This window comes from Elephantulus edwardii, unplaced genomic scaffold (assembly GCF_000299155.1).
Source record: "Elephantulus edwardii isolate Elephantulus edwardi_28Jun2011 unplaced genomic scaffold, EleEdw1.0 scaffold00007, whole genome shotgun sequence".
NCBI lineage: Eukaryota > Metazoa > Chordata > Mammalia > Macroscelidea > Macroscelididae > Elephantulus > Elephantulus edwardii.
The window spans coordinates 36,022,330-36,039,513 of record NW_006399757.1 but is presented as its reverse complement, the minus strand read 5'-3'; the positions used below and the strand labels follow the sequence as shown (position 1 = coordinate 36,039,513).

The 17,184-nt window shown below is 40.5% G+C and overlaps 2 protein-coding genes across 3 annotated transcripts in view; one reads left to right on the top strand and one right to left on the bottom strand.

The window, feature by feature from the left end:
- Positions 1-10,551, bottom strand: part of MARCH5 (membrane-associated ring finger (C3HC4) 5) — a 60,619-nt gene extending 50,068 nt beyond the window's left edge. The window contains exon 1 of the mRNA XM_006880337.1: positions 10,174-10,551. Coding sequence (XP_006880399.1) covers positions 10,174-10,208 — 35 coding nt within the window. The 5' untranslated portion in view covers positions 10,209-10,551. The remainder of the gene's footprint in view (positions 1-10,173) is intronic.
- A 44-nt stretch (positions 10,552-10,595) lies between these two features.
- Positions 10,596-17,184, top strand: part of CPEB3 (cytoplasmic polyadenylation element binding protein 3) — a 273,954-nt gene continuing 267,365 nt past the window's right edge. Inside the window, exon 1 of one of the 2 annotated variants that reach the window (XM_006880334.1) lies at positions 10,596-10,800. The gene's annotated coding sequence lies outside the window, so the exon portion shown is untranslated. The remainder of the gene's footprint in view (positions 10,801-17,184) is intronic. The other variant, XM_006880336.1, reaches the window with a different exon arrangement.

The following is a 17,184-nucleotide window of genomic DNA, read 5'->3' as shown; positions in this document are numbered from 1 at the left end:
GCTTCATCATCCATGTCTGGCTGACAGCATGCTGGTGGATCTTCTCTTCCTGAAACCACCAGGGTTCCATCATCAAGTAAATAATCCTTCACATTCTGAGGAAGTGGAAGAATGACACTCTTGATGGTGAGGCTTCTGAACAGAGGGTACCATGCGGAAAACTGACAGTGCAGCACTTGCTCCTTCTTCATCCTCTGGCTACCTCCGCCGCCGCCTTTCCTCTTCTGGGCACTCTCCCGGACCCTGGCAATATACTCTTAAGAAACCAGAACTGCCACCCAAGCAGATATATGTACACTAATGTTTATTCTGGAGAGAGGATGAAAGGCACCCAAGTGTTGAGGGCTCTTCTTCATAGGGTCGCTATGAGTAGCCTGCAACTCGAGGGCACTTAACAACAACACAACAACATTTATTACTGCTTTGTTCACAACAGCAAAGATTGGTAACTGCCCAACAATAAATGATAGAGAAGCTGAGGTATATTCACACAATGGTATATTATGCAGCAGTGAAAAACAAAGAACTCATGAAATAGTATACAAAATGGGTGACCATGGATGACATTCTGCTAAGTGAAAGATTTCAGTCACAAAAGGACAAATGCTGCTGTTATAGAACAGGACCAATATGGGCTTGGGGGGGGGGGAAACTAAGAAAAGAGAGGATAAATAATGTACATGGCATTGAAACAGATGAGGGAGAGAACTGTTTAAAAGGAATATTTAATTAAGTACTATTGAAATCACAAAGAATCCAGAATAAGAGTTGCATAGTAAAGTGGCTGGAGGAGGGGGATGGGACTGTATAACAATGAAAGAAGATTTTCCCCCAAAGAAAAAAAAAGAGAACTGGGGGGAGGGGGGACAGGGAGGAAAATGTGCAACAATGAATGAATGGAAATCCAAGTTCTTTATAAACTTTCATTAAAATTTAAAAAACAAAAAAAAAAAACAAAAAACAAACCAACCAACCAACCCACATACAACTGCTCAAGAATTGCCTGACGTACGTGTGTGTGTGTCTATGTGTATCCTCCTGAGGAACGTTAGCAGAAGTTATGATAGTAATAGTTGTCTACTTTATGTATATGTCTAGACTTTATGAATGCACTCTTACCTACATTAGAATATAAGGTGGTTATGGTTAGTACTCGGTATTGAGTGGGGAAACCTTCTCAATTCCTAATCATATGTCAATTTTTCACAAGCCTAACGTCACTGCTTAAAATATTGATTGAAACCTCCTCATTCCTTTTATTCTACCTTTTATTCGCTTCCACAAGCTTCTCTGAATGCCTACTGCTTGTTAATGTACCTACTCATCAATTTTTAGACTCTTCCACTCATCAAGTTGGGGTATACTAACTTACAAAGTAAAAGGAGATATGAGAATCGTCATGATTACTTCAGAGTTAAAAAATATAACTATCTTGTAAAAAGTGCAGTGAGTGCTCTTTGGAGGCAAAGATGATAAAGCTTTGCCTCTGTACTTTGGGCATGTTGCAAGGACGGGCTATTCTTTGGAGAGGGACATAATGCCTGGCAAGGTAGAGAGGGTTGCAAAGGAGAGAAAAATCCTCAACCAGATGGACTGACACAGTCACTAACGCAATGGGCTTCTGTGTGTCAGGAAGTGTGTGGATGGCACAGGGCAGATTTCAGATCTGTTGTTGCTATGCATTTTATTTGACTCAATGGCCCCTAACACAACAAATACTACTTCTTCCTCAGAATAACTATATACCCTTATTGGTAAGGTCATCAACGTGTGTGTGTGTGTGTGTGTGTGTGTGTGTACACACACGCAAACACTATTCATTTAAAATGCAGTCATTAAATTTTATGATTATAAAACTAGTATTTTTTTAGTAATCTGAATAGAATTTGTAAACTGTTAAAAAATAAATACATGGTCAGGTGGCTTTAAAGAAGTTCTGGTAAAACAATGTATAATTTGTTAGGCTCCTGCCAATCTAAAAGTTAGAGGTGTGCATCTACCAGAATAATTATAGAATGCACAGAAAATTCTTTGTCAGTTGAGCACTCCTTAGAGTCCACTGTACTAAAGCTCCCTACTAAAACAACTAGATAGTCAGATATTGTAAGTTAGACGCTCATCAAGTGAGCGCTAGTGGCAAGAAGCTGCACTGCAATCCCGAAGGCATGCAGTTCAAGGCCGCCAGCTGCTCTGCAGGATGATGGGCAATCTCCTCCCATGTGATTAACTGCCTCTGAAGACCTGCTATGGGTCAGTTCTGACTCCATGGTACATAATAACAAAATAAAACTGTTGACTTTAATTTTGTACCATTTATCATTATACTGATTATCAGTCTAGTTGTGAGGATTTTTATTTTCTGCATAGACAAGTACAATTCATATTGTAAACTGCAGTCTTTGACCTACATTAGCAATCACTTTAAGTTTTCCATTTTGACAAGCATGGTCTGTCATCTGAATATTGCTGGTTATAAATAAGTCTTCCTTCAATCTTGATAGTACTTTCTTCTTCATAAAGTCCAACTTCATAAATGACTTTTTTCAGCATATGGCCTACTAACGTTAAAGGATACATTCTTGACACAGATCTTTGTCCTGAACCACTCAGTATCCTCTGTTCTTAGAACTGCCTCTTAATCTATGTATAAATTCCTTATGAGCACAAGAGTTCTGGCATTCCCATTCTTTGTAATGTTGTTGATATGTGCCATCGAGTCGCCTGCAATGCATAGTGACCCTATGTACAACTGCCCTAAACCCTGCTCTAAAATTGTTATGATTCACACAACCCATGCACAGTCAATGAAACACAGGTATTGAACCTTCTGCAGGTAATGAAACTTTTCAGTATTCTCAGATTTTGGCCAAGATCTACCTAACATTAAAGTCCTCCATTCAACCTAACTTGAACTTTAGCAATTCTGTTAGTATATGGCTGTAGTTATCTTTAGATTACTGCCAACAAAATGTTGCTAACATGTGATATTATGCTTTACTTACCAATAAAAAAATAGTCTCTTATCACTGACGCACTGAGGCAGGAATTTTCTAACAGGGTAGGTGGCAATAAGGTAGTTGTATCTTAGAAGACTCAAATTAGGGGAGCTCTGGTGGCCTAGTGGTAAGGAACTGCAACTACAATCCCAAAGGCGCATGGTTCAAATCCACCAGATGCTCTGCCGGGGAAGGAGGGACAATCTCCTCCTGTACCAGTCAGATCTGATTTGACGGTACACTCACACAAAAATTAAAAAAAAAAAAAAAAAAAGAAGACTCAAATTGGAAGTGTTTATCTTAGATTATCAGAAAACTGGCCCAACAACATGTTTAGTGCTGCTGTTTTAGGATGTGTGGTGTAAGGATACAGTCATTGGTTTCATTTCATATATATATATATATATATCTATCTCAAGGATGCGAAAGCCAAATGAGAGTCATTCAATTTACTGACATTACTGGTTACCTTTAGCACAGCTAAGAATAAGAAGTGGAGGGTAGTGGTAGTACAGTGATAGAATTCCTGTCATGTGGTAGACCTGAGTTTGCTTCCCAGCCTATATCTCATTTGTAGTCACAAAATATCAGTGCATGTCAATTGATGTTTGTGTATTGCTATGATATGGAAGATTTTAGAGAAGTTTCAAAATTAAGACTGATTAGGAAGAAGATAGGTCTGGTGATCTACTTCTGAAAATCAGTATCAACTTTATGGAAGGGAGCTCTGGTGGCCTAGTGGCAAGAACCTGCACTGTAATCTGAAAGGCACATGGTTCGAATCCACCAGACGCTCTGCTGGAGGAGTAGCAATCTCCTGTACCAGCCAAATATGATTCGATGGTACACAACAAGAAAAAGCCCTCACAGTGGCCTGATTCCCAACCCATAAAGAGGATAGTGCAGCATTTAATTTTATGGCATGGAGTCACCTCAATTTGGGGGCTGATATGAGAGTAGCAGACATTCTTGAGCTGGGAAGCCCACTTGAGCCATCTCACACCATCAGTCTCTTCTGATTCATCACTCATTCTGCTACCACTATCTAATGAGCTTTACTGTGCCATCTCCAGTGTTACAGTTCTGCAATAGTACAGTATTGGTGCTGGAAGATTCTCATTAGAGATCTAAGGAGGTGTACCACCTTCACGGAAATTGAAGTCCCCTTCAATTTCTGAGAGATTAGCCCTCGTATAAGGCTATGCCACCCACCAGACCACAAATCCCCCTGAAAGGCCCCAGTTACCAATTTGTTTAAACACAGTGAAGATGTGGGAATGGCGCAGGTTCAGGGAGAAATGTTTTGGTATGTGGAGTAGCTATGAGTTGGAGTAAACCTGACAGCACCTAACAACCTATTTAAAGTTGTTTTTGAGAACTTGACTTTTGTTTCTCACTCCTCTCAATTCTCTCTCAATTATTCTCATGACTCTCAATATTTTACCTACTATAACTCCAAAATTCAATTAATAAATTTATATAAAAGAGCATATTGAAAAAGAACTCATTCAGCATTTCTCAAGCTTAGGGAACTGAAAACAAACTCAAGCTTCAACTTGCAATACTGAAAGATGTTATAGGCAAAATCTTGAAAGAATCAGGAAACATTAAAGATGGAAAGGAACCAATAGCTATTTTTTAATTTATAAAAATTTCTTTATAAATATTGTTAGCACAGTAAAATAAAAAAAATAAAAACAAAAATAAGATGGAAAGCATATACAGAGTCACTCACTGTACCAAAAATAACTGGCTGACACTATGATCTAGAACCAATGGTGGTAAACTAAGCAGTTCAAACTGCTCTGAAAGCATAAATAAAAAAATAAGGCCTCACGAATTGCTGTAATGCCAACTGACATATTTCAACAAACAGATGCAGCTCTGGACACGCTCACCAAGTTGTTCCAAGATATCTTGAGGACAGCTACCTGGCTGACTGAAAGAGACCCATTTTTTCATTCCCATTCTCAAGAAAGGTGATCTAACAGAATGTGGAAAGTAGAGAACAATATCATCAATATCACACGCAAGCAAAATATTGCTGAAGATTACCCATAAACTGCTAGGATAATATTTTGACAGAGAACTTCCAAAATACAAGCCAGACTTACAAGAGGCTGTGATACAAGGGAAATACAAGAGGCTGTAGCACAAGGGAAATCACTGTGGATGTAAGTGGAATCTTGGCTGAAAGCAGAGTACTGGAAAGACATCTATTTATACAAAGGCTTTTGACTGTGTGAATCATAACACTTGATCATGCTCTTAGGAAACTTACACAAAGACCAGGAAGGTGTCTGAACAATACCAAGAAGTTATCTGAACAGAGCAAGGGGACACTGCATGGCTCATCAAGAATGGAGTGTGTCAGGGATACATCCTTTATCTTTTCTGCCTATATGTTGAACAGGTCGCTTAAGAAGCTGGGCTTTATAAAGAATAATGAGGCATGACGATTGGAAGACAACTCACCAACAACCTATGTTAAGATGACACAACCTTGCTTGCCAAAAGTGAGAAGGACTTGAAGTACTTGCTGCAGAAGATCAAGGACCACAGTCTTCAGTATGAATTACGTCTCAAAATGAAGGAAACAAATATCCTCACCACTAGGTGAATAGGCAGCATCATGAAAGATGGAGAAAGGATTGAAATTGTTAGTATTTTCATTTTGCTTGGATCCACAATCAACATTCTTGGCACCAGCAGTCAGTAAATAAAAAGTTGCACTGAGAAAATCTGCTGTTAAGTACCTCTCTAGAGTACTAAAGTGCAACGATGTCAGTCAAAAGACAAGGTACACCTGATCCAAGCCCTGCCCTTCTGAATTAGATGATAGGACATCTGAAAGCTGGACAATGACTAAAGATGACAGAAGAAGAATTGATGTCTTGGAGTTGTGATGCCGGTGAAGAGTATTAAACGTACCATGGATTGTCAAGAGAACAAAATGGAGAAAGTGAAACAGGAAGATCCTTGGAAGCAAGAATAGTGAAAGTGCATCTCACTTTGGCCAGGTTGTCAGGACGGGCCAGTCCTTGGAGGAGGACATTATGCTTGGAAGGGTAGAAGGTGAGAGTAGACGAGGAAGACCCTGAATGAGTTGAACTGACACAATGACTGCATCAATGGGGTCAGATGTGCTGGAGATGTTGAAGTTGGCAAAGAGAGAGCAAGGTTCAGAGTGCTTATTCATAGGCTCACTATGAGATGTAGTTGACACAAGCTACATTATACAGCAGCAACAACACCATTTAGGACACTAGTATAATGGCGTCCTTCCTTCATTACTCTCATTTTACCCATAGGAATGAAAAAGATTCAAATTACAAATTTATATAAAATAGCTACTTATTGATTATAAAAATGAAAGGGGATCAACATTCTTTCTGGCTAAAAGTACTGCAATAATGAAATGCATCAAGAAAAATAATTGTTAAACAATTACTTAAATTATAAACAGTTTTAAATTGTTAAAAAAGCCAATTATTTTCAAAGGACCAGGTCACCAGTTCAAAAAACGTATAAGATTAATTGTATTAACTAAATGTATCATTCATGTTACAATTAAATATCTTCATTTTATTTTAAAGTTATAGAGCATAAGCATCACTAGAATTTAAGACCTAATAAGGGCAGTAGCTTACTACTAATCACCAAAGGCCTTTTCAACTTCAATGCTATACAGTCAGAACTGACCCACAGCTGACCTTCTGGTGGGTTTCCAGAGGCTACAAATTGCACAGAAGGAGATCACTCATCTATACTGTGGAGCAGCTAGCGGACTGGAATCACCTGCTTTTAGGTTGGTAGCACAATTCCTAACTCACCAAAGCTCCCTAAACAAGGGACTAGGACAGTATAAACAATATGGAGGCACTCAATTTAGGAAAAAAACAGAAACCAAAATACACACAAACATTACATGGCAAAATTTAGCATAAATTTTTTTCCCCTCAAAAATTGTTTTGTTTTGTGGTTTTTCTCTCGCGGCGGTACCCCCCCCAAAAAAATTGTTACCCACAGACTTTTATCTGAAGGATGGCAAAATTCATAAGGATTCTGGGAGCTGATAAAACTCAAACTCATTGTTGTTGGGTCAGAACCGACCCATAGAAGATCTTCCATTGCCTGTAAATCACATAGGAGACAGCTCACCTTTCTCTGGCACAGCATCTGGAGGATTCAAACCAGAGTGGCCTTTAGATTAGCAGCATAACTCTCTACAGACTATGTCACAAGAGCTCCCTCTGGGCCCTCACAAGCTGGCATAGTTATGTTTGCTGGGCCTGTCAATATTTTTCACATGAACTATATGAGAAAGTTCAAACTGCTTGTAGGGTCAGTCTAGACTGTATACTGCTAAGATGCCGAACAGGTTTTGTGGGACTTCCAGATTAAGGAAGGTTTTCAGAAAAAAAGTCTGGTGATCTATTTGTAAAATCAACCATTAAAACCTCTGTAGACAAGAACAAAAGCAAAAATCCCTATGGAACACAATGTAGGAATAGGCAGCATTTTGTTTTGTTGATCACAGGATAGCCATGAATTGGGAGTGACTTGACAGCAGCTGATAATAAAAACTATGAAGGAAAATGGGAATAAAATGACATGTAACTAAAGTCTTAAGCATCTAATAATATTCTGTCTGCCCAACACAGGAAAAATGCTTACTACTTTAAAAAATACTTTCATTTTATATTTACAACAGCCTTGTGAGGTAGGTCTCCAAGTCACGAATAAGGAAATAGAGCCTCAGAATTTAAGTCCAAAGCAGCATAAAGATAGTGACAAAATTAGAAGGTCATGATTTCTCTCTCTCAAAATCCTGAGCTTTTCTGACTATATTACCAAGTACCTAAACCAGTAGTTTCAACCATATATATATATAAAAATCTAGAAAACCTAGGTCTTATCCTTCAGGTATTTGTTATCTAATTGATCTTATGAGAGCCCATACTTTAAATTTTAACTATCTTAAAATACTTCCCAGGCATTTTAATGTGGAGTCAGGTTTCAACCCTGAATGCTAAATGCTTTTATTGCAGAATTATTCACAATAGTCAAAAGATGAAAACAGCCTAAATGTCCATCAACAGATGAACAAAAATATGGTACAGATACAGCACAGAATATTACTCATCTATAAAGAGAAACAAAGTTCTGTACCATGTTGTACATTCTACAACATGGATGGAACTAAAAACATATGCTCAGTAAAGCATGTCAGATACAAACATCATATGATCCCACTTAAAAGGAAATACCTAGAACAGGCAAATGTAATCAAAGTTTCTTAATGGTTACCAATGGCAAAGAGGGAATGAAGGAGGAAAGGGTAAGGATCTGTTTATAGTGATAAAAAACTTTGGCAACTAATTTTATATTGCATGTATGTGTGGTGTTGAAAAGGCAAGTTTTCATAACACATTAACATGTAAAATATAATTTTTAAATACGTATTTTTATACACAAATGTTGTATTGCTTTGTGCCATCGAGGTAGAACTGACTCATAGCTGAGCTGACCCTTCAGCTGGTTTTCAGGGGATGGTAAATCACAGGGGAGGAGACTGATCACCTTTCTCCCAAGGAGCAGCTGATGGATTTGAGCCACATATTTTAGGCTTACTAAAGGTACTTGTAATTTAAAGTTATATAAATTGGCATCAATTTGACACAACTGAACCAACCTCTATGAGAAAGAAATTCTTCATTACAATCAGCTTCACTTGCTGTATGCCTAGTTTGTAAATCTCTGAAAAGCTTCCAAGTCTTTTCTTGCACTAAAGTGACAAATAAGAACTACATGAACTTGTTTCAACTTGCCTATAAATCTGACTTAGACATCAATCTTGTTCAAACCTTGCCTATATAAAGGAAGAAGTAGTCAATACAATCTCAGACTGCTGACCCGGAAGAAGGGGAGCTCTGGTGGCCTAGTAGGTAGGGAGTTTACCCTTCCAGCCCAAAGGCAGGCGGTTTGAATACAACAGCCACTCCTCTGGACAAAGATGGGCAATATGATCCCTTGCAATTTGCAGATGCTGTAGGCTTGCTAGATTGGCTCAATTTATGAGCAAACTGAAACAGAGTTGGGTTAAACTCTGCTAAGCCCCATTGAAAAAAAGTTAGTGGCATGGTCACCTACCATCTCAGATAGCTCAAGATCCTAAGCTGCAAGAGAAATGGTTATGTCAATGTAGGTGGAGAGAATACTCTTGACTGATCCTTGTGCTAAGTGTGCCATTTCACTGGTTATAATTTCAAGCAAAGTCCTTCTTTTACCATTTTACAGTTGGAATTTAGCACAAAGCGCCGTACCACCCGAACAGGGTGGCAAGTGGGGACTATAAGAGTCCCACAAACATTATGGATATACTGGATATACTCAGAAGACTAAAGAAAAATGAATATTGTTCATCTCCAGAAAAATCACGGTAGAGCCCATGAACTAGCGTTTGAACAGCAGAGGGCAGTGAACCTGACCACACTAGAGTTTTAAAGACTGGAGCCCCCCAAAATGGGCAACTGGTCTCAGTATCGGCTGAAACTTGCTCAGTGAACTGAGGAATCGTAGAGGATTCCAACAGTTCAGCGTCGGACTCGTGTGGCTGTTTTCCATAACCTCTGCTCGGGTTTGACCGTTAGGTGTCCCTTGCGGATACTCTGACCTTACAGCAGTTTGGAAGTGGGAATGGGGAATTGGGAGAAATGCTTATCCTTGGGTTTCGATTTCTTTCTTTTTTTTTTAAAGAGCCTTTAAACTGTAAGAGGGACAGTCTCCTGAAAGGGCATCTGGTCCTTTTTTGCAGGTGACATCGCTGACAAACATGTTAGAACATGGGGGGGGGGGGGGGGGGAGCAAGGAAAAGAAACAGAAACTAATTCTGGGGGTTACTAAGAGCTCCTCGCAGTTCAAAACGGCCTCCGATCCAAATCAGACGCCACTCCTTAACTAAGTTTCGCTCACACTCTATGAACCAAGACCGCCGGCTCCCCCTGCCCCCGCCCCGACCGTGAACTTGAAACTTTCTGGCCGTCTGACGGCCCCTTGGCCGTGGACCTCCTCCGGGCACGCAGGGCTCTGCGCCGGGGGAGCCTCGAGGCCAGCAGCCGGCAGGGCCAGTGCGTCGCTCCGCGGGCCCCATTCTCCCCGGAAAGGGGTCCCGTACCTGTCCAGCATCTGCTGCAGGGACTGGTCCGGCATCTTCGGCGGGGCCGAGGCACTCGGCCCTCCCTACCGGACCCGGGCAGGGCCGGGCCCAGGAACAATAGCACTGAGAGGCAGTGGAGGCTGAGTAGGCCTCAGTCCAGCGGCAGCCGCGAACCCGCCACCCGGCCTTCTGGAGCGGCGGCGCGAAACAGGCAGCGGCGGTGAGCGGTCTGCAGGCGCCTGGAGGGAGCTGTGGAGAACGAGGAGGAGGAGACTGGGGCAGGGGGGCGGCGATCGCGGCCAGGGCTCCTAGCCGTCGGCCCAAGGTTCCGGTCCATGGACGCCGGCGCCGAGTCGCTGGCGGCGGCTGCGGCGGAGCTACCTCTGTGAGGTAAGAGTCACCGCCTCCGTGCGCGCCGGGGTCACGACGCAGGGCGGCCCAGAGCAGCCTGGGAGATGTAGTCCTCGGACCGTCCCCGCTACGAGCTGCACAGCCCGCCCCGACCACCGCCGCCGCCGCCGCCGCCGCCGCCGCCGGGCCGGCGCCCTCCGGTTTCCTTCCTTAAGAGGCGGGGGGCGAAAATGTCTTTCGGGCCGCTTTCCAGGAAGCAGCAAGATGTGTCGCAACACTGTCAGTAGCAACAAGGTCAGCCTCCCTGCCTGTTTCTTTTCCCCCTCCCCGCACCTTTTCGCTCTCAGGTGGGACCGAGCCAGGTGAGAGATGGAAGCTGGAAGGGCCGTTCCTCGCCAGGGGCTCCCCCGGCGTCCGGGCGGGCGGTGGCGGGGGGTGCGAGCGGCCGAAGCCCCCTCTGTCGTCCTGGACGCTGAGGCCAGTGTCCTTGCTCTCTGAACACATTTTGGGGAGTTACACAATCCCTGCCAGGGGTCGGATGCTCTGGTGCGGGAGGTTATTTTGGGGGGTTAGTTCGTAGGGGCTGCTTTGTCCAGACGATTTCCCCTCGGGCCCTTGTGTTGGAGCAGGGGTGGGAATGAAACGATTATTCTGTCTGTCTGTCTCTTAAGGAACCTTCTAAAATGTGTCTGGGTTTTTAGGGCTTGCCGACAGTCTCCAAATGGAACATGTTGGTGAATAAACAGCTCTTGCTTACTCAGCTGTGGGTTGTCAGGGATGTTTGCTTCTCTCTGCTGCTGGCTAGTGTTAACCATTTCTGGTCACCTTGACACCCTTAAGCAGGTGGCTAGAGGAAATCAAAAAAGAGGAAAACATAAATCGCTCGTTGGATCATTTCTCCGGCGTTCTAGGAACAGCTTTGGCGAGAGGAAAGAGCTTTAGTTAAAAAGAATGCGTATTTTGGACGACCTGTGGCGTTCTCTAGGGCAGTGCTTTGAGACAACGCCTGGTAGATTTCCCTTGATTATACTTAATTTCTCCTGGAGGATGGTTTATTTTGCTTTATGTGAAAATGTGTTTTTTTTAAGCTTTTGCTTATGGAGACCTTTGCAGTCAGCTTTTAATTCTCTGTTCTAAGTCGAGTGAATATATTTGAGCTGGAGTGTGCACTGCCAGGAAAAAACCAAACAAACCCACAAAACCCAACTGTAAACCAAACCCACAAATAAAACACCTGGCCAGAGGTTTAGTTGGCCTCTAGTTTCTAAAATACACTTTTATCAAAGGCTTTGAGTGCATTTATAGAACTAATTATAATTCAGGGCCCACCTTTTTCTCATGAAATGAGAGACGAAAAAAAATTGAGTAATCTAATACTGTCTTAATATTTTAAACTCCTGTTCGTTGCTCGTTGTACTATCTAAACATTCCCTTATTGTGCATTTGTCTCTTAAGCAGTTGTCAGCCGCAAGAAGATGTGATATACACATCTGCTTAAAACCAGAATTTGCTGCTAGTATGTTGATTAGACTAATTCAGGTTCCACACAAGAGCCTCTGACAACAACAACAGTTCAAACTCCAGGCACACAGTTGGAATCCACCATCTCACTAGAAGAAAGATGGGCAGTCAACTCCCTGGCAATTCACAGCCTCTGAAAACTTGATAAAGGGTCAGCTTATGAGTCGGTTCTGACTCATGACACATAAAAACAGTTCAAACTCCATTTTGTGATTTACAGTAGAAGGAATTCTCAGTAAGAATATTTCTTCTAAGAGTATATTTTATATCTTTTATAAAAGACAGTTCTGTGATGCTATTCAAAACCCTTTAAAATAGGAGAAAAAAAAATCTGAGTTCTTCATCTAACAAGTAACTAATGCCTGGCCCAGCAATTCTACTCCTAGGTATTTCCAAAAGAAGTAAAAATATGTGTCCACACAGAGACTTGTTCATGAATGTCCATAGTAATATTTTTAATAGCAGCTCCAAAATGGAAATAGCCCAAATATCCATTAATTGAGAAATAAATACACCAAAAGGAATATGAATTTACAAGAGAAGATTGTTAGTCAATAAAGAATAAAATGGAAACATGGATGAATCTTGAAAACATTATGCTGAGAAAAAGAAGTCCGTTATGAAAGACTACATGTTTATTTCTATTTGTATGAAATATCAAGAGTAGGCAAATCCACAGAGACAAAGTAGTTTAGTGGTTGCCTAGGACTGGAGGAGTTGGGGGGAAATGAAAAATGACTGCTGATAAATACAGAATTTGGGGGGGAGTTAGAAAATGTCCAGAATTAGATAGTGATGATGGCTAAATAGGTTTGTGAATTTACAGTTATGAGTCACTTGATGGCCAGGATACATTCTGATTCTGTGAAAAAGGATGTTGTATAACTTGGATTTTGTAAAAACAGGAAGTCCTTAGATTATAAATGAAGTCCATTCCTGAGACTGTCACTTTTCAGTTGAATTTGTACACAATTTATGTGATTTGTATCTAATAGTCAGATAATTTGTCTTCATACTGTAGTTTACCTTTTTATACATGAAAAAAGTTAAACATTTCTAGATACACTAAAATATCCTTAACCTTATAATACAGTAATAATAAAAGTAATATTATGCATTTCACAAAGTAGCATCAGTTTATTATTATGAACCATTTTATGCACTTCAAGTTTTTACAGAAATTGGAATCAGGAATGAATGGGCAATTGGATATTGTCAGAATAGATTTTGTAAATTACACGACTGTACTGAAAACTACTTAATTGTGTTCCTTACAAGGGTGGAGATTATGGTATGTGAGTTATAGCTCAATTTAAAAAGTAAGAAATGATGCAAAATTTGATTATAGTGATGGTGGCACAATTCTAAATTTATTACAAGGAAGTACTGATTTAGGAGGAGGTTTTATAAGTCTGGTTTGATATAAGCTGAATATCTCTTTATTTTCTTTTAGTTTTCATTATTATTACCTTTTATTGTCCATATCTTTATAAATCATATCATTGAATATCTGCAAGTGAACATTTGCATATTATAACATCAGTAAATTTTGCACAACTGTAAGTACATATTACTAATAAGATGGACAAAACAAAAATACAGTGCGGTTCAAAATTCTTTAAATTCCTGAATTTTAAGTCTAATACTGTTTACATTTAAGATTAGTGAATTTTATTATTGTTGGTATGTGCTGTCAAGTCTCCTGGGACTTATAGTGAACCTATATATAGCAGCTCTGAACCCTGTTCTATCATGAGCCAATCTCATCATCTCCAATACACTCACCTCAGACACTCCGTCAAACCATCTCATCCAGGGTGTTTGAAAAAAACAACTCTTTTTAAAAAAAGTAATTTCCCATACTAAATATTCATGCGGGGCTCGAGAAAAAGTCATACTTTTTACTTTTAGAAGCCCCTGACTTATGACATTGTTCCATTCTGATGAGTCCACAGTAAGTCTGATGTAAGTTGAGTCTCTTATTTTTTTGTTTTCATATTATTCCTTGTTTTTATCGTTACTGCCTTTCATTATAAGTATCCTTATAAATTTGATTGTAATTTTCCTTTGAATGTTGGGATATATATACAGAGAGATTTTAGTATATAAATAAAAATGCACAAGTCATAACCATTAACTCGAATGATGAAGAATTGAATGATGTTTAAAAGTAGTATATTCATTTGTAGATGGCTCTAGATGATTTCTGTTATCCCAGAGAATGGCATTTCTAGTCATGAAATTAGTGAGAGTCTCTGTATGACCATACATACCTCCTCATGCCTGCATATATTTTGTAGTAACATCTCACTGCTCCCCAATTTTGCCTGTCAACTTTAGCAAATGATAGCCGTCTGAGTCCAAGCAGCTGAAGTCTCTGATTTCCTTTAGAAAAAAAAAAATCCATTCTGTAGGCCTACTGGATAGGGAATTATGCTCCCAGTCCAAGGGTGGTTCAAATTCATCAACTTCTCTGCAAGAGAAAGATGGGCAGTCTCATCCTGCATGATTTACAGCCTCTGAAAATCTGCTGGAGGGTCAGCTCTGAGTCTATTCTGACTGGATGGCAATAAGAGAGAAAGCCTTTCACTGTAAAACTGTTAACTTCTGTCCTTTATCTCCCTCATGATCTTCTTAAGCATTTTTTTTCTTTTCAAGCTTCATTAAGTCCTGTTAGGTCTTTAACCTCCTTCTTCATGACCTGTGAGCTGTTCCTCATCAATGATAGTAAATTATGTGCTACATTTCTGTAGTTCATATTATAATGATGTACCAACATTTAATAGCTTAAATTTGTTTTTCAGTTCTCTCAGCTTGAGAAATGCAGAGCAAATTCTTCCTTCTTATGCATCAATTCCAGCTCTCTGCACATTCCATTATAATACTTTGCTTTGTCTTCTCACGCTACTCTTGGAAATCTTCTGTTCAGCTCTTTTACTTTGGCATATTTTCCCTTTGTTTTGGCTTCTTGACTCTCCTAGTGCAAGTTTTAGAGTCTCTTCTGGCATCCATTTTGGGTTTTTTGTTCTCTTTTTGTAATGCTCTTTTGTTCTCTTCATGGATGATATCCTTGATACCATCCCATGACTCATCTGGTCTTAGATCACCGATGTTCACTGCTTCAAATTTATTCTTAAGATGACCTTGAAATTTAGATGGAATAGATTCAAGATCATATTATAACCAGATCATAACCTATTTGTTTAGGAGTATTTTATAAGCTTCCTAAAAACTGCCTATATTAGGCCATGGTCTTTGCAATCACTTGCTATACCTCAGAGAGCTGGACAATGACTAGAAATAATAGAAGGAGAATTGATGCCTTTAAGCTGTGGTGTTGGAGAAAAATATTGAATATAACATGGACTGCTAAGAGAATGAACAGGTTCATCCTGGAGAGGATTAAATCAGGCTGCTTCTTGGAGGAAAGGATTCTGAAGCTTTGTTTGACATACTTTGGATATGTTGCAAGAAGGGACCAATCCTTGGAGTGGGACGTCATACTTGGGAGAGTGGAGGTTACAGCGCAGGTGAGGAAGACTCTCTATGAGATGGATTGATTGATTCAGTAACTAGGGTAATGGAGGTAGGTGTGTCAGAGACAATGAGATTGGCATAGGATACAGCAAGGTATAGGGCTGTTGAACATAGGGTCACTGTGAGTCACAGGTGACTCGATGGCACATACAACAACAACAACATTTAGAAAACTAAGACGAGGTGCTTATAGAAAAATAATATAATGAAATTATATGGAAGTAATGTTCTGGTGACTTAGTGCTAAGGAATTGTGCTTCCAGTAAAGAGGTATGCTGTTCTAATCCTCCAGGTGGTCTGCAAACTAAAATGGGCCATCTACTCCCATGCAATTTACTGCCTCTGAAAACCCACTGGAGGATCACCTGTGGGTCAGTGCTGAATTAACAATAACCAACAACAACATATAACCATAGTAAGGAACTCTGGGCACTTAGTTGTAAGGAGTTTCCTTGCCAACTCAAAGGTACGTAGTTCGAATCTTGGCGTCTGCTCCAAGGAAGAAAGTTGGTCAGTGTCCTCCCATGCAATCTACAGCCTTTGAAAGCCAGCTATGACTCAGTGATATGTAACAACAATATATGACAGTGGAAATGCATAATGAAGCACCAAATGAAAGGCATAGAAGTAAAATAATGTAGAAGTTTAGAGACAACTGCTGTGGGCTGGCATGGTAAAGAGAACTTTGTGAAACATGAAGAATTTAGGCTTCCTTTTATAGCAAGAGGGAGAATTCTGTGAAGTCGTATTGAAGGGTGTTGGGCACAATAAGGATGAAGAGATGCATAAAGAGAAGGAGTTAAATTCTGTAACTAGAGCTATAACTCCATTGAGTCAACTCACCAAGTCTTAACTCATTATCTTTGAGTTGGAAGTAGCTTATAGCTGATCCTTCAGTGACTTTTCAGGGGCTGTAGATGGCACAGAAGGAGATTGCTTATTCCTGCCCCACCCCAGTCAGAACAGCTGGTTTATTTCAACTACAAGATAGGCTCCATCTTTGGGTTAGTGGCACAACTTCCTATAGACTATGTCACCAGAGCAAAATGATGTTAAAAGGAATTGTAACTAAGGATTTGACCAAAAGTGGATAGCAAGAGAAAGTTTCTCAAGAAAAAGGCTCATACCATGGCCTGAAGGAAGGGTAGGAGTTAACTAGAGACACCTTGGCCTAAAGAACCTACCCAGTGCCATGGAATCTGTTCTGACTTGTAGCAAAACTGTCAGATTTCCAAGAGTCTGCAACGTTAAAGAAACTGGTTCTTTCTCCTGTGAAGCAGTTGTTGTTGTTGTTGTTGTTGTTATGTGCTGTCAAGTCACTTGGGACTCATAGCGACCCTATGTACAACAGCCCTAAACTCTGCTCTGTCCTGCGCCAGTCTCACTGTCTCCGACACATCTATGGTGATTACCCCAGTCACTGAATCAATCCACCTCCTAGAGGGCCTTCCCCTCCTGAGCCTGCCCTACACCCTCCCAAGCATGATGTCCTTCTCCGAGGACCGGTCTCTTCTTACAACATGACCAAAGTATGTCAGACGAAGCCTCAGGATCCTTGCCTCCAAGGAGCCACCCGGTTTAATCCTCTCTAGGATGAATCTGTTCGTTTTCTTAGCAGTG